General features: G+C 59.0%; 1 protein-coding gene and 3 long non-coding RNA genes across 14 annotated transcripts in view; 3 read left to right on the top strand and 1 right to left on the bottom strand.

The window, feature by feature from the left end:
- The window catches only part of LOC117200672 (uncharacterized), a 71,402-nt gene extending 70,009 nt beyond the window's left edge, over positions 1-1,393 (top strand). For all 11 annotated transcript variants that reach the window (XR_007469850.1, XR_007469849.1, XR_007469848.1 and 8 more), the window contains one exon: positions 1,277-1,393. This is a non-coding gene — a long non-coding RNA (uncharacterized LOC117200672). The remainder of the gene's footprint in view (positions 1-1,276) is intronic.
- DUSP7 (dual specificity phosphatase 7) lies at positions 1,077-16,949 on the bottom strand. The gene is made up of 3 exons (XM_004267877.3): positions 7,845-16,949; positions 5,933-6,367; positions 1,077-3,134 (listed from the first exon to the last, which is right to left on the bottom strand). Exons 1-3 carry the CDS (start codon positions 8,359-8,361, stop codon positions 2,827-2,829), a joined length of 1,260 nt encoding a protein of 419 aa, XP_004267925.1. The 5' UTR covers positions 8,362-16,949; the 3' UTR covers positions 1,077-2,826.
- LOC117200676 (uncharacterized) lies at positions 16,943-19,467 on the top strand. Its single transcript, XR_004482301.2, has 3 exons — positions 16,943-17,108; positions 17,854-17,963; positions 19,100-19,467. It is a non-coding gene; the product is annotated as an uncharacterized LOC117200676 (long non-coding RNA).
- Positions 19,468-21,369: 1,902 nt separating this feature from the next.
- LOC125960297 (uncharacterized) lies at positions 21,370-22,159 on the top strand. Its single transcript, XR_007469853.1, has 2 exons — positions 21,370-21,556; positions 21,861-22,159. It is a non-coding gene; the product is annotated as an uncharacterized LOC125960297 (long non-coding RNA).
- Positions 22,160-24,214: the final 2,055 nt, after the last annotated feature.

Raw genomic sequence — 24,214 nt, 5'->3', positions numbered from 1 at the left:
AATTGCTCTCACTTTTCCGGCCCTGCCCACCTACCTGCCACCCAGGGCCAGTCCAGTGCTGGTCACGGCAGAAGGGATAAAGCCGGGGAGAGGCAGAGATGGGGAAACGGAGTCAGCCCCCAGGTCCCCCTAAGTTCATGACCGGGGCTCACTCAGTCCAGTCAGAGGTGAAGCCCCTGCGGAGCTTCCGTTTCCCCATCTGTAACATGGGGCTGTGGGGCCCACTGGGGGCCTCGCTCCCCAGGCCACGGCCATCATTCTTCTCCAGGACCCTTGCCTGCCCCCTGCTCCCCCCAGGGCCTGGCCTTACGCCTCCAGAGGGGCCTGCATGGAGGGCTGACGCTCATCTGCTCTGGAGAAGCTGGGCACAGCCTAGCCCTCCCTGCAGGCCCAGGTCCAGACCAGGAAATGAACATCAGGTGTTCATCATGCCCGAACGTGAAAAGCACTGGGTATTTGGGTGTGACAGGCTCCACTGTACAGATATAGATACTGAGGCTCAGGGAGGCTGAGGGACCTGTCTGAGGCCACCCAGCTCCTGAGGAGCAAAGCAGGGCTGACCTGCTCACTGACCAGGCTTCACGTTCTATAAGCATCCCAGGGACAGAGGGGGAAGGAGGGAGCTTGATAAACACACACCCCATGTCCCGTCCACAAGAGTAGCAAGAGAAAGGGTCAGGGCGCCGGGGCCACAGGGGGGCAGGTCAGGAGCCTGGAGCGCTTGGGCAGTCTGGGCAATGTCCAAGTGGACAGCCTTGGGCGGTTCTGGGCGAGCAGGGGCTCAGTTCTGTAATCTTGGTCCATAAAACCTCTCCAAGCCTTGACCTGTTAACCAGTGGGCCAAAGCACATGGAGAAAGCCCAGATGCCCCTGCCTGCCTGCGCCTGAGTGGCTGGGGAAATGCCCACACCCCAGCTGCTCCTCCCAGCTTTGGGCACCTCCAACCAGTCAAAGCAAGTGCCCAACAGGCCCCAGGCAGGATCAGGCTGCTGCCTCTCGCAGAGCAGGCACTGGGATACTGGCCACAGTGCCCCTCCTCACTGCCTCCACCCCTGGCCCTTATCAGACACAACTCGTTTTAAAGAAAAAATAATATTTATTTGCAATATAAACAAAGTCCCGTTGCTGGATCGGGATATATATATGTATGTGTGTGTATATATATGTAGGGTCACAAATTTTCCTTCATAAGTTCATAAAGCAAAACTGGCCACCCTCTTGGCATACCCTCATTTACACAAGTCTGATGCATCTTTCTGGGTTTTTCTTTTTAAAGGTACAAAAGAGAGAAAGAGAACCATGTACAGCATGGAAGCTTTTTGTCAATTTCTTGACTGTGGCAAGATTTTAATCTGCTGCCTTAAAGAATCCCTGAAAACCACCCCTGTGAGGTAAGATGCAGTGGGGGCAGAGTTTCCGTGGCCTTGCTCACATGCTGAGTGCTGGCTCGCTCAGGGACCCCAGCCCGACTGCTCACCCCTCCCCAGGCCCTATGCAGTCCTGACACCTGGGAGAACTGAGGTTGGAGAAGGAACAAAACTGGAGGAGGATAACGGAATCCGTGGCTTTGTTCTGTGGATATGGGGGTGGAGGGATGGACAGAGCCTCACACCCCTTTCCTTGTCCATCCTCGCCACCCACCCCTGCCCTGGGATTGAAATGGGTGCGAGTTTCTTAATAGAAGGCAGGGGCAAGATGAGCACAGGGCAGGCTTTCACGGGTTGAGGGGGCTGGGAGTGGCAGCTGAACCAAAGCAACAACCAGGGTGAGGGAAGAGACTCGGGGGAGGCAGGGCTGGGTGCCACCACCTACGCACCCCCAGCCACTGGGCCTGCACCCTCAGCTACCAACAGACAGAGAGAGGAAGAAGCAGGTAGTGGGTACATATAAAAAGGGCCTGGGGCCCAGGCCCCCTCGGGGCTGAGCCCGGAGGGTTAATGCTACTGCGTGGCAGCCCCCTGCGGCCCCACCTCCAGCAGGACAGTGGCAGGGCCTCCCTCTGCTGCCTGGGGCAGTTGGCAGGGACCACCAGAAGGGCAGTTGGGTGGGCAGAGAATGCAAAGGCCACCTGTCCAGCCCACCACTCACCACTCGCGGCAGTCATCACAGGCAAATGCAGCGCCAGGTCGGGCTGGGCCGAGGTGGGAGGTGTGGGCAGGCCTGGGAGTCCAAAGCTGGCGAGAGCAGCGAACCACCCCTTTAAGGGCCGCTGCGGAAACGGAGGCTTCACACATGTGCAAAACGCTTTTGGTCAAGATCAACGCGGGGTTTGTCTTTTCCATTAAAAACAAAAACCCAAGAATTGCTTTTTGAAAGAAGAAGAAAAACAAACTGCTAACACCTCTCTCGCGCGCGCAGGACCAAGAAAGGGATGAAATACTGGTTTATACACTCCACTGTTGCATGTAGCCTGAAAATAACACTTTTCATTGAAAAAGAAAAATCAAGAAGAGCTTGAACACTCTCTGCTCCAGGGGGCTCGGATTTACCCGCCGAAAATAAAAAGTAAACTCAGGTCCACGGGTGTGTCTTTAAAAAAAAGAGCCAAACTGGCTGGGCCATCAGCAGAAAGGAGTGTCCTGGGACAAGGACGAGGCCCCACTGGACTCCCAAAGCCACATGTCTGAGAGCTGAGGGCCCCTCCGGAAAGTCCTGCCGGGGGAGGCCTGGCTGTGGGCTGCACCCTCCCCGGGACGGTGAGGGAAGCTCACCTCTGGGCACAGGCGATGTCCGGGTTCCTCACGCCAGAGGCAGCAGGCGTGGGCCCTCCCTGCGGGCCCTGTGGAGGCCCGGGAGGGGCTGGCCCGTTGCCCCGTGCCCCCGGCCTCACGTGGACTCGAGCGTGTTGAGTGGGAACAGGTTGTGGTTGGTGGGCGTGGAGAAGTAGAGCTGCTCGCTGGGGGTGTGGTTGTCACACGGGCTGCTCAGCCCCAGCGTCCGCTCGAAGTCCAGCAGCTGCCCCATAAAGTTGAAGTTGGGTGAGATGTTGGACTTTTTCCTCTTGACAAAGTCGTAGGCATCATTGAGCGACAGGTTCATCTTCTGCATCAGGTAGGCCACCGTGACCGTCACCGAGCGGCTGATGCCTGCCAGGCAGTGCACCAGGACACCGCACTTCTTGGAGCGGGCCTCATCTGAAACACACAGGCACGGGTCAGGGCAGCACCTCCTCCAGGGAGCCACCGCAGGTGGGGCTGGGGCACGGGTGGGGCTGGGGGCAGCATGGTGACTGGCTGGTGCCTCCCGACTCCCGAGTGACCTGGTGAAGTCCCACGCGGGTGGGACAGCAACTTGGGGTCGAGGTCAAGAGCATGACTGTGGAGAGGGCTCTGCCACACGGTAGCTCCAAGTCACTGGACATTCCTGCGCCTCGGTCTTCTCCTGTCAGAGGGCCTGCTTACTCACAGTGCTCTTAGAGGGACGTGAGCCAAGGGGGGGGCGCCACAAACACTGTGGTCACTGCTAGTCCTACTGCTGCTATAACCGTGTGCTACTACATGCCAAGGTGTCACCTGCATCCTCTCAGGTCATCTGCACTATGGCTACCAAGTTAACTTTATAAATGAGGACACAAGCACAGAGACCAAGTGACGAGCACAAGGTCACACAAAGGTTCCTCCTAACTCGCAGCACTCACCCCCGCTAGCCCACGACCTGGGGCTCAGGGCTGAGCTTGCTCTCCTGGGGCAGCTTCCATGGGTGCCCCCAAGAGCCTCCTCAGAAGCAGGCCTCATGAAGGCTCCTCCACAAGGGAACGGCAGGCAGCACTCGGCTCTGCCCTCGGCCCAGCCAGTCCCCGGGGCCTTAGTCCTGCTCCGGAATAGCCAGGGGCTGGGACCAGGGCCACGCCTAGTTTCACGAGTGGGGTTTGCTTATGTGGGGCCTACCCAGACCACTTACTAGACTTTCCCTGGCCCATGTGCCAGTGACATCTCCCACCACAGCCAACCAAGTTCTGCCAACTCTCCCCTCCACCGCTCCTCCCGGATTCCCCCAGTGCGGTGCTCAGACGCCTATGCCTGACAGGCAGTAGGAGCTCAAATACCGGTTGAGCCACCGGCCAACTCAGTCCTGTAATCTCTCCTCCCCTAGACCCGAGCACAGCTGCATCTCCGTGCCATAGCTGTGCCAGGGGCACAGATTAACAAGAGGCAGGCCTGGGGTCCCCAAGGTCCCCGCCTGAGCTCACTGGGAGCCAGGTACACTCCTTCAAGATGCACTCCTACAAAAGGCCACAGGTTCACAAATTGTTCCTCGTATGGCACTCACTGCTTCTGGCCTGGCAGGACTTCCCTTCCCTAAGCCCACATGAGGGTTCCCAGGGCAAAGCATGCAGTAGGTGCTTAATCCAGACTCGGGGACCAACTGTGGGCCAGACCAGCGGGGGAAGAGACCGAAGTCATGGATTCACGTGGAACCACGCTGTCTGACCTTTAGATTTGGGGCAGGAGAAGGGGGTAGTGGAGACAAGCCTCCAGTGGTGACACATCAAGATAAGGGGAAGGCCTGGTCCCCAAACCCACTCCTAGGTAATCCAAAGTCAAACCACTTCCGCTGGCTTTATTTTTAGCCCTCTAAGGGTGTGGCTGAGCCTCGGGGGTGCTGGGGCTTGATCCTGCCCCACTGAGTCCTACGGGATGCTTGGGCTTCAATTCCTTCACTTGTCAAAAAGGGAGAATGGTTCCTCCCACCTCTACACCCTGTTCTGTCCCCCTCCCCAGATGTAAAGAGACCTCCAAGAAGGATAAAAACACCTACAAACCAGGCTCAGCCCTGGGAAATCCGGGGGCCCCCTCTTCACCCCCTCTTCACTGGGGAGAGCACAAATGCTGAGGCAGCACCCACAGCCCTCTGGGCCATGTCCTCCCAAGCAGAGCTGGGAAGCTCTGGATAGCCCCCGACACAGCCCCTCCCCCAGGCCTCAGCTTCCTTCCTTCCTCCCAGCCAGGCACCTACTTTTGGTTCCCAGTAAGCGGATGAGGCGGGGAAGCCTCCCACTTCCTGTTATTAACGCGAGCCCAGCCCAGCTGACACCAAAACGCCCTCCACTGGACATAGCCGCCAGAGGGAAAAGACTGCCGGGCCACCCCCTCCCTGCCACCGGAGGCTGGACAGAACACTGGGTCACTAGGCTCGGAGAGCCCAGGGTTTACATTCACCCTGATCTTGTGTCCCTTTCCTGAATCCTGGGTGAGAGCTGAACCCAAAGATGACCTGCCATCTAAACAGCCTCCAGCTGGCCAAGGAGAAAGCAGGATGGGAGGTCAAAGATAAGGAACCCGAGTCAGCTGAGGCTGCGGATGCAGGGGGCTCAGAGGGCGCTAAGCCAGACAGCAGAACACACTGCTCTGGGGAGGACTTCCTCAGCCTCTCCCCATACTCTCCGAATACCTCCTATATGCCAAGCAAGCCCCACAGGCTGCCGGGAGCATCTGAGGCCCCGCCGAGGCCCTTTGGGTCATCACGTTCCAACAGCTGCCAGCTAGGGGGAGGCCTCTGGCTCCAGGCCACACTTTAGCCCCCTCAGGTACACAGTAAAGCCCAAAGAGGCTCCGTGACAGCCCCTAAAGAGACATGTGCGCTGAGGCGTGACGCAAAGCAAGCAAGACTCGTGGGAGGTCTGAGAGCTGGGATGTTTCAGCTTGCTGAGCCTGAAACAGCACAGCCAGAAAAACCCAAGCTGGACAGCAGAGTCCACGAGGCTCCAACAGCTGCAGGGAGCCTGCGAGTCGGGGGACTGCTCAGGCCCCGAGGGCCTCGGTGACGCACAGTGGGCCTGGGTACACCCATGGGCACACGCTGGCACATGCAGGGCACACACAGGTCTTGACAGGCCCAGAGATACCCAGCCAGGCACGGACAACACCCAGAGTCCCATACACACCTTGATGCGCAAGCCCACCCACCCTGGCCGAAGCGCAGCAGCACTTACCGATGAAGCTGATGGCCTCAGGGAAGAACTGGGAGAGGTTCTGGCTCCAGTGGTCAGAGATGGGGATCTGCTTGTAGGTGAACTCGCCCCCGTGCTCGAAGGCATTGGGCAGGTTGGGCGTGACGTTGAGGATATACTTGATGCCGTACTTGCCGAGCACATCCAGGTTGGTGGAGTCCTTGGCGCAGCCGAGGTAGAGGTAGGGCAGGATCTGGACGGGGAAGGCCGGTTGGCTGGATGGCACAGGGCTGCCGTCTGACTCGGTGGCACTGCTGGGCAGCTCTCTGTCCGACTCACCATCTGAGCAGTCAGAGCTGATGCGTAGGCCCCCCAGACCCAACACTGAGGTGGGCGGTGAGCCACTCGGCGAGGACGAGCTGTCCACGTTGGTCTCGCAGTGTTCTGAGTACTCTGTCTGGAACTTGTTGAAACCACCTGTGGACAGGATGAGACAGGGCCTGGATGAGAGACTGACGATGCCAGTGACCCCAGACCAAACAGGCTGCACAAGACCAACAGCAGCCAGGGTTCCCCACGGCAAGCACCGTAACACCAACAACGGACAACACGGGCGGTGCTACATATTTACACATGTACCTCCTCCTGTTTTCTCCACAACTATCCTATGATCCACTTCACAGATGGAGAAACTGAGGCCCCAAGTGATAAAGTAACATGCTTGAGCTCCATACCCTTGCCCATAGGGCTTCAGGGCCCCAGCCATACAACCAGCTTTAGGGCACTTGAGGACAAACTCCAGCTCATTCCTCTTCCACAGCTCCCATGTACACCTGGCACCCATGGGTGCTCAGTAACTGCTAAGCGGTAAAGGAGAGCAAACCACCCCATCTCAGGCCAGCACCTGTGGGTCTGCAAACCCCTCTTACAGATGAGACCGCAGGGGCCAGAGCTGCATCTGGGTCAGCTAGAGGCAGAGAGGGCCTGGGCCCCCTGACTGGGAATAGGGTGCTTGAGCCCCACTCTCAGCCACACGGGAAGTAGTGTGAAGGTATCTGTTTCCCACGGCAGGGGCAAGTTCATAAAAGGGGTCCCAATTCCACCTCTCCAGAACCCACCCCCTTATAACACAAGGTCCCTCTCAAGCCTTGGACCCACAGAAGGGGAAGCTGCTGGGGGCTTTACAGGGACAAGAAATGGGGAGCGCCTTGCAGCTAAGGATGGGCCCTGCGCCCGAGGGTGCCGCAGGCCTCCTCTCCCCTCCCGCCTGCCCGCCCCGCTGCCAGCAAGAGGCCATTTTGGAATGTTAATTGGAAACACCGGCTGCAGCCACTCGCCTCCCAGCGCTGCCTCCCCCTTCCACAGTCTCTGGGGTGGCAGGCTAAGGACTTGGGGGTCCCAGAAAACCAGAGCTGGGGCAAGGAACACTGCTTACAGCCGTGCCCCAAGCGCCTCCAAGAGGCGGTGATTCCCAAGTGATGAGACCCACGCGGGGATGCCCGGAGTCCCCCAACCCAAACGATCCCTATTCCCTGGCGGGGGCGGGGACGATTATGAAAAACTCCTGTCCTAACCCGGGCCTTCCAGGAACACGCATTCCAGTCTGTAGGAGCTGAACTTGGGTGCCCAGGAGGGGACCCTCCCTCCTTTGAGGGGCTCACGGGGAACCTAGGAGCTGCTATGGCCCCAACAACACGAAAAAACGAAAGCCCAGGCGGGGAGAAGTTTGTTCGACCCACTTAGATCGTGCCCAGAAAGGTGTAGAGGAGGCCTGCGTATCAGCCTAAACCCGCACAGCTGGGGCCGGACGCCCGGGAGAGGAGAATGCGGGCCGGGGGCGACGTGGCGCCGGCCGGGCAGGCTGGGTACGGGGAGAGAAAGCGGCCTCCGGCTGGGGCACCCGGGAGCCGCGGGAGAGCCCCAATCCCAGACAGGGTCTCGGTGCTGCCCTCACCTTGGAGGTAGTAGGCCTGGCAGCCGTCGTCGCGCAGCTTTTGCAGGAGAAGGCCAAGCACCGAAGCGGGAGCGCCAGGCTCTGGCTGCCACTCGGCCGTGGCCTCGTCGTAGAGCAAAACGGTGGCCGCCTTGCAGCGCGTAGCGAAACGCTCCTTGTCGGCGTGGTTGGGGATGATGGAGCGGATGGGCAGGTTGCCCTTGCGCAAGCGGCGCAGCATGAGGCCCGGGATGGCCAGGTTGATGGCCGTCTCGATGTGCGACGACTCGAAGAGCTCGTGCGGCCGGCAGTCGAGCAGCAGCAGGGACGCGCCGCCGCGCGCCTCCAGCTCCTCCTGCAGCCACTCGGCACTCTTGCAAGGCATGGCCCCCGCACCCGCCGCCGCGCCTGCCCCGGTACCGGCGCCGGAACCAGACCCCGCACCGGGCTCCGACCCCGCCCCGGTGCCCCCAGCCGCCGACGCCCCCGAGGCCGACATGTGCGCCCGCGCTGGGGGGCCGCGGAGCTGGTTTTTCATGGGGAGCGCGGGCGGCCCGGGGCCGGGGCCGGGCAGCCCTGCCCTGGGACGGCGCCCCGGCCGCGCGGGCCCCAGCCGCGTCTCCGGGCGCCCGCCTCCCGCCGAGCTGCACGCCCGCCGCCCCGGCCTCCCGGCCTCCGTCCCGCCCGGCCCTCCGCGCGCGCCGCGGCCTGACAGCCCCAATTAAACGGCGTCTCGGACGGCCGCGCGCCGAGGCGTCCTCCGGGGGGCGGGGCCGCGGGGCCGGCGCCCGAGCTTAAAGGCGCCGTACCTCCGCCGCCCCTCCCCACGGGGTACGCGGGCGCGCGAGCGGTCCCGTGTGCCCGGAGACCTGCGCCCCGGCCTTCGCCCCGCTTCAGCGCTGCCGCCGTCTCGCCTGGCCCAGAACTGATTATGACTCGCCTGGGGGCCCGGCCAAGACCCTCTCGGTTCCCCTATCCCGCGCTCCCAGCTCTTCTGTGCCCTACCCTGAAGGGCTGCCCTGGGGGTGTCCTGCGCGTGGCATCCCCTTCCTACGTTCACGGAAGCAGAGTTTCCCCGGGGATGGGGCGGAGGGAAGGGGCGATCAGGCTGAGCCAAAGCCCCCTCCTCCTGTCAACTCCATTCATTCATTCTCAGCCAGTTCATTCAACAAATGGAAATTGAACGCCTACTACGTGCCATGACCTGTGCTTAAGCGGTCACCGTTTCTGGCAACTTGCAGAGTCCCAATGAGGGCTACACGCTTAAAGACCTGAAGGTAGTCTCACCCCAGCAGGCCTGAGGGGAGATCAGCACCTAGGCAACTGGCGGAGTAGGACGGCCCAAGGCCGTGCCACCCTCCACGGGCAGGGGTGAAGAAATCCTGAAACGACCTGGGAAGAGAGAGCGGGCCCTTTAAGGAAGCTTCACAAGCGGGGTGGTGACAGGCGCCGAGTGAAGCGCCACGTGACTTTTCCACGGGAGCGGGTGCTGGGGGGATCCTCTTTAATCGGCTCTCCTCCTCCCACCTCCCAACGCACCAATCAACTTTCGTGGTAGGCGGGAGTGCGCCACGCAGGTGGCCAATCGCGGCCGAAGGAGACGGTGGGGCGGAGAGAGGAAGGCGGGGCCCGCCGAAAGTTCCACCCAGCGCGGGAAGTGGGCGGGGTCTCAGCGAGCGCTGTGTATCGGCTCGCAGGCTGCCTAGGCGGAGTAGGTGAATGGATCCACAGGTAGCGCTGGAACAAAGCGGCTCGACTCGAACGGTGCGCGTGCGCAGGGCCTGCCGCACTTTCCCTACTGAGTCAGGGTTGTCTGCGTCGGGAGGGAGCTCGCGGCTGATCCTGCGGTTCGTCTGGTCCGTTCCCTGCTGGGCGGAGTGCTCCCACATCCTTGGGGTTTATCCTTCCCACTCTGCCCGAGGCTGGTCAGCTCCCCGCCACCTTGCCTCTACACCCAGCTGGAGGGAGGTTAGCGTCAGAGATGAAGGGCGGTGGCGCTTGAGATTTGCCGAAGGGAGTGCTTCTGGAACCCGCAGGATTTGAGCTTTCCGCTGACAGGAAGGCACGAAGAGGGGCGGCCCTGGGTTAGTCCCCGCTGCCCACCTTCCTCCCCCCACCCCCCTTTGTCCATGCGAAGGATAGTCTATGTGAAGGGTTTCATCCCGCTGCAGGGCTGTGTCGAAAAGAAGCAGGGATCTCTCCCACAGTCACACTCCCAGCAAGATGACAGCACTGCAATCATGGATGGCCTTATCACCCAAGATTGATGCCCAGAGAGGTGATAGGAGAATCAGGTCTCTGGCCTCCCGCGCAGGCTTGTCCTAGGGTTGCTGGGCAGAGCCTACGTCCCTGGGGACCTAGGACGAGTGGAAAGGGCTCCCGGGGCCTGAGGGGCCTAGATGTGGATTCTGCCCTGCCACCTGCTGACGTGTTGTGTGGCCCGAGTATGGTTCCCACCTCTCTGGGCCTCAGTTTTCCCCACGTGGGATCGTGCTGGTCTGGACAGTGCCCAACCAGTCCATCACAAATCTGTCAGCCTGGGAGGGTGGTTCTCTGAAGCCAGGCCCCTTAGCCGGTAGTCCAGGTGCTGGTTGTCAGGGATGGAGACAACCAGCACCTCACTCAAAAGGCCTGAGCAGACCCACAAGGGAGGGGACCTGCTGGCCAGTGAGTCATTCCTCAACGGGCTTGTTGGGGGCCTGTTGGAGCTTCGCCTACAGCAGTGCCTGATGAGGAGTTGACCATTGTTCTCACTAGTGGGGGCACAACTGCGAGGGGACCCTCCACCGTGCCCCCCCAGTCTCCATCCCCCGTGCGCGAGGAAGCCCCTCCCGGAAGAGGGGAGGAGGCCCACCACCCCTCACATTAGCTTGTGATGGCTCCCTAGTCTCCCTCACCCTCTGGACTCCTCTAGCGGGGACAGCTACCCTGGAGGAGAGACCTGTGAGGATGTTGTGAATTGGGAAGACTCCCTGGGGGGTGGGGGGCATCCTCCCGCAGGGATGTAAAAAGAGGCAGGGTTTGACTGAGTACAGGAGAAGGGAGAGCATCTGGGGAGGGGGTGACAGGGGGAGCAAAGGGGTGGAAGAGAATTAGCCTGACCATGGGAGATGCTGCAGTGGTCCTGGGCCCCCATCACCCTGGCTGGAGGAGAGCCCCAAAGCCTTGGCTCCTGAGTGGAAGCCCTGCCTACAGTCTTGAACCGCCAGACAAAATGCGTAAAGTGGATCCCAGCAGGGCTGCCCTTGGGTGTTAGGGAAGGGGGCAAGGGACAGACACAGAACCCTCTGACATACACGGCTCAGAGCATAACAAGAACTTGCCTATGGTCAGACAGCAAGAGGCCAGAGCTGCCCCTGCCCAGGGCCTTGCTCTGCACCTGTGACCCTCCCTCAAGGATACTGGGAGAGGGGACCTGGTACCTTGGGTGAGAGCTTGGGATCAAAGACATTCCTCCTCCTCAGGAATGTGGCCTTTCCTGCCCTTCAAGGTTCAGACCCTCCCTCACCTGCAGCCCCTGGGAGAGGTGCCCCACTCACTAGGGTCTCCCTGAGGGGCAGGGGGGCCCCAGAACAGGTGTGAGTCCCTGGGGGTGATTGGGTCTCAGGAGGGGAGCTGCGGGTGGGGTGTGTTTGAACTCTCTGCGGGCTGTACCCCTCTCCCACACCCCTCCAGGCCTTTGCACATGCTCTTCCCTCAGTCAGGACATTTTTTCGCCCTCACCTTTTGCCTGCCTTCTAGAATATCCCAGCTCAGGTGTCACCCTCAGGGAGGCTTCCTCTGATCCTCCAGGCTAGATTAGCCCCCCTGATCTGTGATCCCAGGACCCCTGCCCCCCAACTTTGCTCTGGACTCTATCACAGTCATGGTTACACCGCCCACCAGACTTTCTCCCTTTGGATGTCCAATGGTATGCCTGCCCCTCCTCAAGGCCATTTCTCCTCCTGCCGTCTCTGTCTCATCCCTCGTCCCCCAGTTGCCAGGCCCAAACCCATGAGGCACGTTTGGAGCTACCTACCCTGTCTGCACATATCCAGCCCCAGAGCCACACAGGGAAGGGGGCTTCCCAGCCCGGCAAGGCTTAGCTGTGATGGTGGGATGTTTGATGTGAACTGAACAGATATGAACTGGTATGTACCACCCCCCCCCCCAAACACATGTCCACATGGCATGGTGACCTAGGAGCCGTGTCACCAAGAATAGTTTAAGCATCTTGGAAGCAGACTTTCCTTTTCTCACTGTTGCCCCTGGATTTCTTAGAGATGGGCCAGCATGTTTGAATGGCATATGCTGGAGGGGCAGGAGGGGAGGAGGGTCAGTTTCTTGCCCTCCTACCCTAAAGAGGCTAGCACAAATTTGGGATGAGCTCCTGCTTGCTTCCAGGAGGGCAGCTTTCCAATCAAGGTCTATTTCCCACTATGAGAGCTGAGCAGGGGCTGGAGCAGGGGCTGGGGCAGGGCACTCCAGTCCGTGATGCCTGCTGCTGGTGACAGAGCTAGTCTCTGCCAAGGGCAGCTCCACTAGGCTGGGGGAGATGTGCCATCAGAGCCCTGCCTGAAACCCAGACTAGGGGTCACTATGCTTGCCCCTGACCCTTGGGACAGCTTCTCCCGCATCCCTTGGTGAGGTGCCTGCCTGGGTTACAGTCAGAACAAGTAGTGTCTAAGCCAGGCCAGGAGTGGACTGTGAAAAGCCTGGCAACTCTCCTGCCCTGCACAGAACTCCTGGCTGTACACATCCATGCAGGTGCGCGCGCACACACACACACACACACACACACACACACACACACACACACACACACACACACACACACACACACACACACACACACACACACACGTAAGGACACATAAGACAGGCCCAAACACCCATAGATCTACCTATACATGCATATATGCTCACAGGCACATAAGCGTGTACGTAGAAATACACAAATACAGACCTATGCACGAGTGCAGAAATGTACAGTACACATGTACACACACACTCACTGTGACATGCACACATGCCAACAGACCCTGTATGTGTGGCCACTTGCCACTCTTGCTGGAGGGGTGCCCACAGACAGATAACCCAGAGAGGCTGTTACAGGCTGATGGAATCCATGTTCTTCTCCCACAGCCCTCCAGTCACCTGGGCTCACCCTTCCATATTGGCCATTGCTGGGATCTCTGTGGTGACTAGTTCTGGATGGAACAGAAGTCCATCCCGGCCTGCCTCCCAGCAGGGGGCTGCCAGACCCTGGGTGATGGCAGCATGGCACAGGGAAGCTGTTGCCTGGGACAGCTCTGCTGCTGGGGGCCCAGCCTATCCACCCTCTCCCTGCCCTGCCCAGGTGTTGGGGCAGAGGGGGTAGGAGGTCAGGGCAGGTTGGGGCAGGTCAGGTGAGAGAGAGGGCCACACCCAGGAAAATCAGAGAACAAAACCTGGCAGGATGGAAGCCAGGGCCTAGAAGATCTGGGAACTCCCCAAAGCCACCTGGAGAAGGTGGAGGGGAAGAGCGAAGAGAGCCTTGCCTCTGGAGGAGCCTCCCCTCCCATTCAGGCTCATTTTCTGAGCACCTGCCCTGAGCAAGGGAGTGTGCAGGGCAGTGAAGTGGGACCTCAGAGGGGGAACTAGACATATGTAATTCCTCTCTCCCTGCTCCCCACCCAGCAGTGACTGCAGGCCCTTGGCCAACCTCCCCAGGTGGACTCCCTGGGGCATGCCTTTCCCAGCCACACACCAGCCCACTGGGGCCTGCCTCAGTGTGGAAGACTCACCACTCGGCCACGTTTCATCCCTGGCAGGCATTACTAGTCAATCACAGGACTTGCTGAACCATCCTCTGGCCTGAAAACCCTTCCAAGCAGGCAGGACCAGTTGATCAACTGTGGTAGACACGGGAGGTAAAACCTTTTTGCTAACGTCTCAATTCATAGCCAGACCAGCTATGCTTCTCTGTCCCCACCCCCAGCTCACTTCACTCTGACCACCTCCTGCTTCCTACTTGGTGCCCAGACACAGCACCCCTGCCTCCACACACTTCCTCATTCCATGCCTACCCCCGAAATTATCTCCAGCTTCTGAGGGGCCATGGCCTCAGGAAGCCTGCCCTGCTTAACCTCAGCAGAGTCTGCTCCTGGTCCGAGTCCTCCCCTGCAGGGCCCAGCATTTTCCACTCTCTACCCAGTGGAGCCTCCCCGCTGCGACTTCCCCTGTGTGAGCCTCCCTTCATCACTGGAGTCCCCCACGTGGTCATGCAGAGTCCTGGGGCCCATCCAGGCCTTTCTCATGACCCCAACTGCCCTCTGTTCCAAGCTGTCTTGGGCATGGGGTTCCCCTCAGAGTATGGGGGTCTGCTGGGCTGGTCAGCCTGGGCAAGTGAACATTTCAAGGCCTGCTCGGGGCTGGCTGACTTGGGACTGATGTCAAGCAGGCCTGATCCCCAGCACAAAGGCCCTACCCCATGGCCCTCATGCCAGTGCAGTGTTCGCCAACTCAGCCCCGCATTGCCCCCGTGTCCCCAGTGAGGTGAGCAGAGCAGGGCTTGTCTGTCCATTCTACAGATGAGAAAACTGAGGCCTAGGAAGGGAAATGTCTTGCCCAAGGGCCTGGCTCCAGCCCCAGCCAGTTACTCACTTACCCATGGGGCCTGGGGTGAGTCATCGTGGCCCAGGTGACGGGAAGGAAACACATAAACACGAGCAAGTGGGAAGGACGGTCTGGTAGGAGGGTTGACATGCCTGCCTGGGGCTCCCACACACAGGCCCCTGTGGTCTTACTGATCAGGAGCCCACCTGACGGTTTCAAGTCTTGTTTCCTTCTGGCCCCGTGTCGAGGCTTTGCACCAGCCCTGGGAGGGCTGTCAACTCATTTGACAGGTGGGGAAACTAAGGCCCATGGTTACAACCCCAGCTGTGGCAGGGGGCTGGGCCCCAGACTAACAACCCAGAGCTCCTTTCCCCCAGCCCAGGGGTTTCCAGCTGGCTCTTACCTGGCTCCAGGCCCTACAGGGAACCCCTTGCTCTACCAGCTGTTTCCCGTCACTGGGGTGGAAGGGGGCCAACACTGCCAGGGTGGGGGCATGGGCAAGCTACTCGCCCCATAAGGAGGGGGGCTGTATCCTGCACATAGCATGTGTGCTATCAAATGCTCTTTCTACTTCCATGGCTAATCCTTTCCTACCCAGAATCTGTCCACTTTCACTACACAGTCCAGGCCCTCTTATCTCTCCCGTGGACCATCTCCCTAGCCTTCTTCGCAGCCTCCCCACCCAGCAGCCAGAGGGATCTTTTTTTTTTTTTTTTTTTTTTTTGCGGTACGTGGGCCTCTCACCCCCGCGGCCCCTCCCGTTGCAGAGCACAGGCTCCGAGGCTCAGCGGCCACGGCTCACGGGCCCAGCCGCTCTGCGGCATGTGGGATCTTCCCGGACCGGGGCACGAACCCGTGTCCCCTGCATCGGCAGGCGGACTCTCAACCACTGCGCCACCAGGGAAGCCCCAGAGGGATATTTTGAGAATCAGACCTGGTCCTCCCCTGCTCTGAAGCTTCCCACCATCCGGGCACAGGCCAGCATGGCCCTCAGTGATCTGGCACGGCCCCTCTCCCCACCTCCTCGCCTCCCATCAGGGTCCAGGATTCTCTGGTTGCCCAGCCCAGGCCCCTACATCATCTTGCTCTCTCTTCAGGGCCTTTGCACTCACTGGTCTGCTTGTTGGAGCCCTCCTGTCCTGGCTCTTTCCTTTGACTACGGCTTATCCTTACCCCCAAACCAGCTCATCCTCCAGAGCCAGGGGGGGCACTGGGAAGTGGGATCCCGCCTTTCTTCTGGACTCTGTGTTGTCAGCCATGAGCACATGGTCCTGTGATTTAAAATGCCTTTGGCTCTTCTCTGCCACACTGGAGGATTCCAGAAACCTCTCACTTCCATTCTCCACCTGGGCCTCAGCCAGTCCTGCATGACCTGCCCAGAGTCAGAAGGCTTCTTACCATGAAGGGATGGCTCCCCGCTCCCACCATGTCTGGCAGGGCCTCATCCTTGTCCTTGGGCTGCAGGCCTCAATTTCCCTGTTTCAGAGAGAGCACTCCACCCACAACTCTGGTGCAGCTTATCCTTCCTCTGCAAATTGAGCCCAAACTCCCACCTCCTGGTGGACCCAAGGGTCCCTCAGGTCCCAAGCCTGGGTTCCAGTCCTGCATACCACCACTCTCAAGCCTGGAAGAGGGGCTGGGATGCGTGGGGGAAGCCCCATCTGCTGACACGGAGGTCATCCCTAGAGGGCCAGGAGAAACAGCTCAACAGCCCCAAGAAACCAGGCAGCTGGCTCTGATTTCCTTGGGGTTTGGAGGAAGGCAGAGGAGAGAGGAAAAGGACTCAGGTAAGTTTGGCTGGGCTGGCTCCCTGCCCCAAAGTCATAGGTCAAGGCGAGCCCTTTCCTCTTGCATGCCGCTCACCAGAATCTTTGCCCTGGGCTGATCTCCCCTCCATTTTATGACACTTTAGGGCTTGTGGGCAGCACCTCATGAGCCCACCTGGGGCTCTGAGGGATGGAAGCCAGGGCTTTAGGGGAGCAGGGGTCCTTGGCTGCTGGCCTCTAGCCACCGTATCACCCTTGGCCTCCCACTTGAAGCTTCTGATCCTTCTGAAGCCACCTCTGCCAGGAAAGGCCTGGAGCCCCAGTGGTTTGAGCAGGGGTGGGGGGCAGGAGGGTGACTCGGGCAGGGATTCCCAGCCAGAGCAAAGGCAAGGAGCAATGATGGAGTCCGGGGTGGTGCCCTGGTCCGTCTTTGCCAAACCAGCTATGGTTTTTTGATTAGGAGAGCCAGCTGTGGCAGGCTCCTGACAGTAAAGCCAATCCAACCTCTGAGGCTGGGAGGGCGAAGGGGGCTGGGAATTCCCAGGGCACCTGGCAGGCGGATGTGCCAGGGGTCTGGGCTGGGTCTGCTTCGGGTGGGCCAAAGGGCAGTGCCTGGAAGGTCTCGCTGTAGCTGCCAGGCCTACTTGCCTCATTAGCATCTGCCTACTGCCAGCCTGGGCCTGTCTGGTCCCCTCCCCATCAGTCCACACAGCCGTTTTTCAGGAATTCCTCCTATAAGGCTTTGATGGTGACAGTGATGGAGATCATGTGACCAAGATGAAGTTGGGGAAATGGCCTGGGAACCAGCTGGCCTGGCCCTGACACAAGGTTGCTGTGTTGAGGCCTCAGCGCTCAGCCCTATTCTAGGTTTCATGCCCAACACCATCCCATATGGGCTCAGCTGTCCAGCGGTCGCCTGGAGCTCTATGTGCCATGTTCTCAGGTAGGCAGGCATGGGTGGCAGCACTAGGAAACAGTCTGGGGAACTCCCCTTCTTGATGTGGCCTCACCCAGCCCTATTCCTGCCAGAGGGGCACATGCCCTCAAACCTGGGATACTCCCTCCCTGCAAAGACTAGGGTCCTCTGGGAGAGAAGAGGGACCAGTGAACTCTCAGGGATCCTAGTGGGGCCCTTTGAGGTTGTTACAGGGAGGACCAGGGATCAGCTCTGCTTAAGGCCCCCTTCCCACCTCCCTGCCCCTTGCCATGGCTTATGCAGTCTCCCATTAGAAGCCAGCACTGCCCTGACCCCCACTGCCAGATGGGACAGCCCTCTGGCCTGAGCCATAGGTGTGGCTCCGAGACCAGGGCTGGTGGGGGTGAGGCACTGAGAAGGCAGTTTGGCCAGAGCTGGAACTGTCAAAACCTCCCCAGAAACAACAGGCCAGGCCCAAGAACTCAGGCTGGGGAGTGGCTGAATTCCCCAGGCCATGAGCACTACTGGGACACAGAGCTCCCACGTAGGAGGCAGCTGGAACCCCCGGATCTGGGGTGCTGCTGTGGACTTGGGTGGCCCCTGGAGGTGCCCCAGCCTCTTCATCTATAAAGTGGGGCAATACCTTCTGCCTACCCTAACTCCCAGGGGTGCAGGGCAGCTAGGCAGGTTCTGCCTCAGAACTGTCAGAGGGAAGGGTCTCTTTCGCCTACGGGGCTGGGCACAGACTCCCAACCACCCCCATGCACTGCAGGAGTGCCTTGGCCTGACACCTGTACCAGACGAGGTCAAGTGCTGACCACCTGCCAGACCCTGCGCTGGACATAGCAGGACAACCCGTTGTGGCCCTCAGATGACCAAGGTGTGAGTGTGCCATGTGTGTTGGGACAGGGCATGGGTAAGATGGGAGAGGTGGAGACTGGGGAGCCTGCCTGTAATGCTGACTCCACCACCGGCCTCCCCTCTCCAGGCCTGTTTCCTCCTCTATAGAATGGGGTACCGTACACCATGCGAGGCTGCTTGAGGCAGGAGGAAACATGCTGTGTGAAGGCTCCAGTCCAGGGCTGAGCTCATGTCCCCCTGCTGAGCCCTCTTATGCCTGGACAGTGGGGAGAGGGCCCCGGGGGCAGGCAGTGACCCCTGTGGGAAGGAGTCCTGGAGGGGAGGCCTGGGACGGGGGCTGTAAGCAGCTGTGCCGGGGAGTGTGGGCAGAACAGACTCTGAACAGAGAGGCTGGCTCCAACAGGAAGAGAAACAGAGACAGAGGAGACAGCAACTCTTCTGAACCTGCAGCTGGTGGCTGCCCTGTCCTGAGGCTGATGTGGGGCCATGGACACGCCCAACACCCCATGGGGCAGGGCCCTGCCCACCAGCCTCATGCCTCTGCCTCTGTGTCCACCCCTGCCTACCCACCTGCCATGAGGGAGGGAAGCGGAGTCACCAGGCCCTGGCCAAGCTCCAGCCTGGTCCTACCTCCAAGTCTCAGCCACACCAGCCCCCTGCTGCCTCCTGCTCACCCTTCCTTAGCTGTCACCACCATTCGACTCCCACCCTTTGCTCAGACCCAGCAGACAACAGCCCCTGCTCTGACCCTCAGGGAGCTTTCCCATCAGGGGTCTTTGACCCATGGCTCCTGCCTCCTCAGGGCTCTCCCTGTGGAACTGTCCAAAGTGGGATCCATAGAACACTAGGCCCACCTCATAGAGAGGGTCATGTGGTCAAATGTCTGAAAAACACTGTGAACTCTGTGGCCCCAGCTGCATAGCATAGGAGTGTGTTAAAGGCTCTGAGAAGTCCTGCAGGGATATAGCTGGCTTAATTTTGTTCATCTGGCATTTCCCAAACTCTGGTGACCATAGCATCAGTTTTTTGCATAATCTCCACTCCCAGCCCGTGGGACTGTGCACTCAACCTGTCCTTCAGGAGAGAAAACAGCCTTGTCTTGCCCAGTGGCTGCTCATACCATGTTCTCTTCCCCGGACTTCCTTTCTCATTTTCAGATGAGAAGCTGAGGATCATCAAGTAGCTGCTCAGAACCCCACACCCTCCCTCTGGCCGGCTCTAGGCGCCCTGAGGTCTGCTTTTCACCAGCAGGTCCGACTGCCATCCCAGCCCGGCTCCTGGGAGGCTAGGATGATTAAATGGGCACCGGGCAGAGATGAGTCGGAGCCTGGCCAGCTTCCCCCAACCAGCACCAGCCAGCTCTTGGCCATGACCAGCTCCTGTGGTCTCTAGCTCAAGGCTGCACAGGGCCAGACAGGGGCCAGACAGGGAGGCTGGTCCTCTCAGCATGGGGGCTGTGGACAGGGCCCCCTCCTCAAGCCCAGGCCAGAGTTGGGTTACAAGCTCTGAGGGTCTCCTAATGAGTTCCACATGCGAGTGAGGGCCTCTGAGAGGAAATGGGAAGGGGCTGGGGGAGGGGGAGAGGGGCCTGAAAGGGGACTGGAAACATGTGTTTGGAGGAGGAAGCCAGGGGGAAGGGGAGTGGAGGGAAGACTCTCCCCAGAAGTCTTGTGCCCACCCCCACAAGGTGGCTGCCAGGCTCCCAGCCCCTGCAGGAGGCCCCCAGGCCAGCAGTCTTGTGGGGAGACCCCTTAGAGGGCCCACTCCTCTCCAGGCAGAAAAAGCCCCAAATCCTTGGCCCTGCTTGACTGGGGTTCTGAGCCATTAGAGGCAGGATAGAACCAGGTGGGTGGGAGGGCCCATGGGGGCATGATGAAGCCCCTCCACAGCCAGCCAGCTGGCCAGCAGCAAGATCCTCATTCAGATCCAGCCCAGCTACCCCTACCCAACCAGAGAGCCCTGGATGCAGCGAGGCCACTGACCTGTCAGCCCTGACCCCCACCTTTGCCCCTCTCGGCTAGCGGGTGGGCAGGGAGGCCTGGCATGTGGGTTGGCTGCCCCACCCTCCCTCCCTGTCCAGTGGGGGCCATGCCTGGCCATTCAGATTGGCCTGGTGGCTGGAAGCCTCATTAGGAAAAGGCTGTCTAGGAGCCATGTTGGCATGTGGAGTGGGGTGTCCAATGAGAGAGACCCATGGTGGTTAGGGAGCAGACTGAGGGCCTCATGGGGTACAAAGGGTGTCCCTCCCAGGAACACTGGTTGAACCCCAGGTTTCTAGTCAGCTGACCAAGGCTGAGCCTGGAGTAGGCCTTGTAGTCAGCTGGCTGGCCTGTAGCATTCTGATGCTGGGGGCCCAGACCTTCAGCCCCCACCCACCTCCAGCCACCTCCCCAGGCCATGGATTGGAGCCCTGCAGGCACAAAGTCTGTTCTTAGAGCTTTGTGTGAATTGTGAGAGCAAATCTTTCCCGCAGCCCTGTGAGGCCAGTGCTACTCTTACCCCATGCTGTGGATGAGGAGGCCAAGGCACAGAAAGGTAAAGTCAGAGCATTCCTGGCAGTAGGGACAGCAGGTACAAAGGCCCTGGGGCTGGAATGTTCCTGGTGTGTCCAAGGAATAATCAGGAGGCTGGCGTGGTGGGAGGGGCATGAAGGGAGGGTGGAGGGTGGTAGGAGATGGGGGTGGGGGAATGGGCAGGATTGAGTAGGGCCTCTTGGCTGTGGTGAGCATTGTGGCCTAAACTTGAAGGAGGCTGGGGAACTGCTGGAAGGGGTTGAGCAGGGATGGCATGAACTATCTTACAAGTTTTCTTTTTATTATTATTTTTTAATCTTACAGCTTAGCCGACTCTGGTTGCTATGTTGAGAACAGAGGGAGTGGGCCAAGGGCAGAAGTAGACCAGGCAGGAAAGGAGCAGGCATCATCTCAGCAGGTCCTGGCTCCTTGTGGGGCTAGCTCAGGATGGCCTGAGTGGTGGGCAGATTGGAAGGGCTCTCACCTGACCTGCCCCAGTCTAAGCCCTCTTCCCTCACCAGAGGGGCCTCCATAGCTGAGGTTCCCCCAAACCAGAGGCAATTATCCCAACAGGAGCTTTGGGAGGAAATACAGATGGCCAATAGGCACATGAAAAGATGCTCAACATCGCTGATTATTAGAGAAATGCAAATCAAAACTACAACGAGGTATCACCTCACACCAGTCAGAATGGCCATCATCAAAAAGTCTACAAACAATAAATGCTGGAGAGGGTGTAGAGAAAAGGAAACCCTCCCACACTGTTGTTGGGAATGTAAGTTGGTGCAGTCACTGTGGAAAACAGTATGGAAGTTCCTCAGAAAACTAAAAATAGAATTACCATATGATCCAGCAATCCCACTCCTGGGCATATATCCAGACAAAACTAGAATTCAAAAAGGTACATGCACTCCTATGTTCATAGCAGCACTATTCACAATAGCCAAGACATGGAAACAACCTAAATGTCCATCGACAGATGAATGGATAAAGAAGATGTGGTACATATACACAATGGAATACTACTCAGCCATAAAAAAGAACAAAATAATGCCATTTGCAGCAACATGGACGCAACTTGAGATTATCCTACTAAATCAAGTAAGTCAGACAAAAAGACCAATACCATATGATATCACTTATATGTGGATCTAAAATATGACACAAGTGAACCCATCTATGAAACAGAAACAGAATCACAGACATAGAGAACAGACTTGTGGTTGCCAAGGTGGAGGGGGTTAGGTGAGGGATGGAGTGGACTTTGGAGTTAGCAGATGTAAGCTTTTATATATAGAGTGGATAAACAAGGTCCTACTGTATAGCACAGAGCACTATATTCAATATCCTATGATATGGGACTTCCCTGGTGGTCCAGTGGTTAAGAATCTGCCTTCCAAAGCAGGGGACATGGGTTCGACCCCTGGTTGGGGAACTAAGATCCCACATGCCACGGAGCAACTAATCCCGCAGAGTGCAACTACTGAGCCCACGTGTTCTGGAGCCCATGCACCACAACTAGAGAGCCCATGCAGTCTGGAGCCTGTGGGCCACAACTAGAGAGAAGCCCGCATGCCACAATGAAAGATCCCGCATGCCACAACGAAGATCCCGCATGCTGCAGCTAAGACCTGACATAGCCCCAAACAACAACAACAAAAATCCTATGATAAACCATAATGGAAAAGAACATTAAAAAAAGAATGTATATATATGTATAGCTGAATCACCTTGCCATATAGCAGAAATTAACAGCACTGTAAATCAACTATACTTCAATAAAAAAATATTAAAACTGGAAAAAAAGGAGACTTTGGGACATGTCTCAAAGGGCATGGGCATCCTTGTAGAACCTCACAAACGACCCTAGCACACCCCAACTGTGAGGGGAACTGGACCCAACCCCAGAACCAGGGCAATCCTGGGAGCAAAGGTCAACTTCAGAGTTGCAGCCAAGAAGTCCCACAGCAGCAGCCCAGACGCGGGCCAGCCCAGGCCTCTGCAACAGAAAGCACCTTCTGTTTCCAGTTAGCAGGCACATGTGAGCTGCTGCCTGGAGGCTCTAGGAAGACTAATTACATTGCTTCCCTACCTCCAAGTTCCAGAGGCTTCTGGGGGAGCCAATCCAGCAGCAGCTGTCATGGAGAATGATCCTGGGGGTGAGGGTAGGGGTGGGGGGTGTGCTGGCCCCGGGGAACACGATCAGCACTCCCATCCCAACCCTGGGCATGAGGGCATGTCCTCGGGTGGCTCTGGCTGGGGTCAGTTTGAGGGGCTCGGTGCAGAGGTGGGGTGGGGCATCACAGGAGCTTCTGGGGGAGCTGGATGGTTCCAGAGAGGCCTGCCAGGTCAAGGCAAGGCCCTGGGTTGAGCCTAGCCAGGGAAGGGCAGGGGCAGGGCAGAGATCTGGAAGAGAGGCCAGGTGAGCAGAGCAGCTGCAGGGCACCTGTGCCCTTGGCCAGGCCTGAGACCAGGAGAACATGGACTGGTTGAACGTGGGCCCCAGGTGCTCAGGGACGGCCACAGCTCTGAAGTCAGTCTCCATTCCTCAGCTGAGTCCAGGTGCCCAGCTGAGGAAGGATGGAGATGGCCAGGGGCTGATGTCAGTATGTTGGCTGAGTGACACTGCTGACACGGGCCCAACTCCTGCAGGCCAAGCCTCTGCCCACGGAGCACCCATGAGAGATATCAAAGTCCCACTTTCAGGAACAGGCACTTGTGCCTGCAAGAGCAGCTTAGGACTGAGAAAGGAAAGCTGCCAGAAGATGTGACTTCCTCTCCTGCCCAGGTCCCCCGTCCGACAGTGCTCAGATTTCTCATGGGTGGTAGGAGACAGTGGGGGCGGGGGGAGGCCTCCTGCTACAGGCATCGCCCAGGCAGAAGGGGCTCGAGGTGGCCTCACCTGAAGTGAAACCACTCCCCAGCCTTGCTCTGTAAATAGGGTCGGGGAGAGTGTTTCCACACAGCAGCTGACAGCGGAGGAGGGGCCGGCACAGAAAGCTTCCTCATGGCTTTGCCCCAGGCTGTCTGGCCTGGCTCCAGTCTCATCTCGAGCACGAGCATGGCTGTGAGCGCCCCACGTTCTGGGCCTCTAGAGAGACTTCCCCCAGAGTGGCCGGCAGAGTGAGCCCGGGGTGCTAGGGCTGGAGGCCACTCAGCAACGGGACAAGGCCCTGTGTCAGGGCAGTGATGCTCACAGGAAGTGAGCAGGGGCCCGCCTGCCTGACACTGACGCCTTGGCAAGGTGGTTCCCTCCTCGGCAGCATGGGGCGGGGTGGGGTGGGGTGGAGAGGGGGTGCTTGGAGAAAACCCCGGGGCCCAGTTCTGTCCCGCTTAAATGGCCACCCAACAGTTAAGGCTGGAGCCATTAGGGGCCCCTCTTGAGCAGATCGTTTAGGAAGATGAGGGTAATGACAGGGAGCTGGGATAGTGTGACTCACCATGCTTGCGCTTGCTCAGCGGGCTGGGTTTCCGGGATTCCCGGCAATCACAAACACCCACCCGCAAGCCTGTGCTGGCCCTAGTGGCGGCCTCGGCCTTGGTGACAGCAGAAGAGGTGGGCTTGGAGGGCTTGCCTCCTCAGCTGGGGCAAGGCTGTCTGCCGGCCCAACTCCCTCCTCACCACTGGGGATCCCCGTAGCACGGGCCACGGGGTCAAGAGACCGTAACCCTGGCCACCCAGAATTTCAGAGCCAGAAGGACTCTGGGACCACCAGACTCCATCCCCATGGACATACAGGCTAAGTCCCAGGGAAGGGG

Source organism: Orcinus orca, chromosome 10 (genome assembly GCF_937001465.1).
Source record: "Orcinus orca chromosome 10, mOrcOrc1.1, whole genome shotgun sequence".
Classification (NCBI taxonomy): domain Eukaryota; kingdom Metazoa; phylum Chordata; class Mammalia; order Artiodactyla; family Delphinidae; genus Orcinus; species Orcinus orca.
The sequence above is the reverse complement of the archived record's forward strand: the minus strand, read 5'-3'. Positions and strand labels throughout refer to the sequence as shown.

What these genes read in the sequence shown, in the direction of transcription:
- DUSP7 (XM_004267877.3), bottom strand. Translation starts at nt 8,361, where the DNA reads ATGAAAAACCAGCTCCGCGGCCCCCCAGCGCGGGCGCACATGTCGGCC. An exon ending in CCAGGCCTACTACCTCCAAG is followed by an intron (nt 6,368 to 7,844) that starts GTGAGGGCAGCA and finishes TCCTGTCCACAG; the next exon opens with GTGGTTTCAACAAGTTCCAG. An exon ending in TGAGGCCATCAGCTTCATCG is followed by an intron (nt 3,135 to 5,932) that starts GTAAGTGCTGCT and finishes TGTGTGTTTCAG; the next exon opens with ATGAGGCCCGCTCCAAGAAG.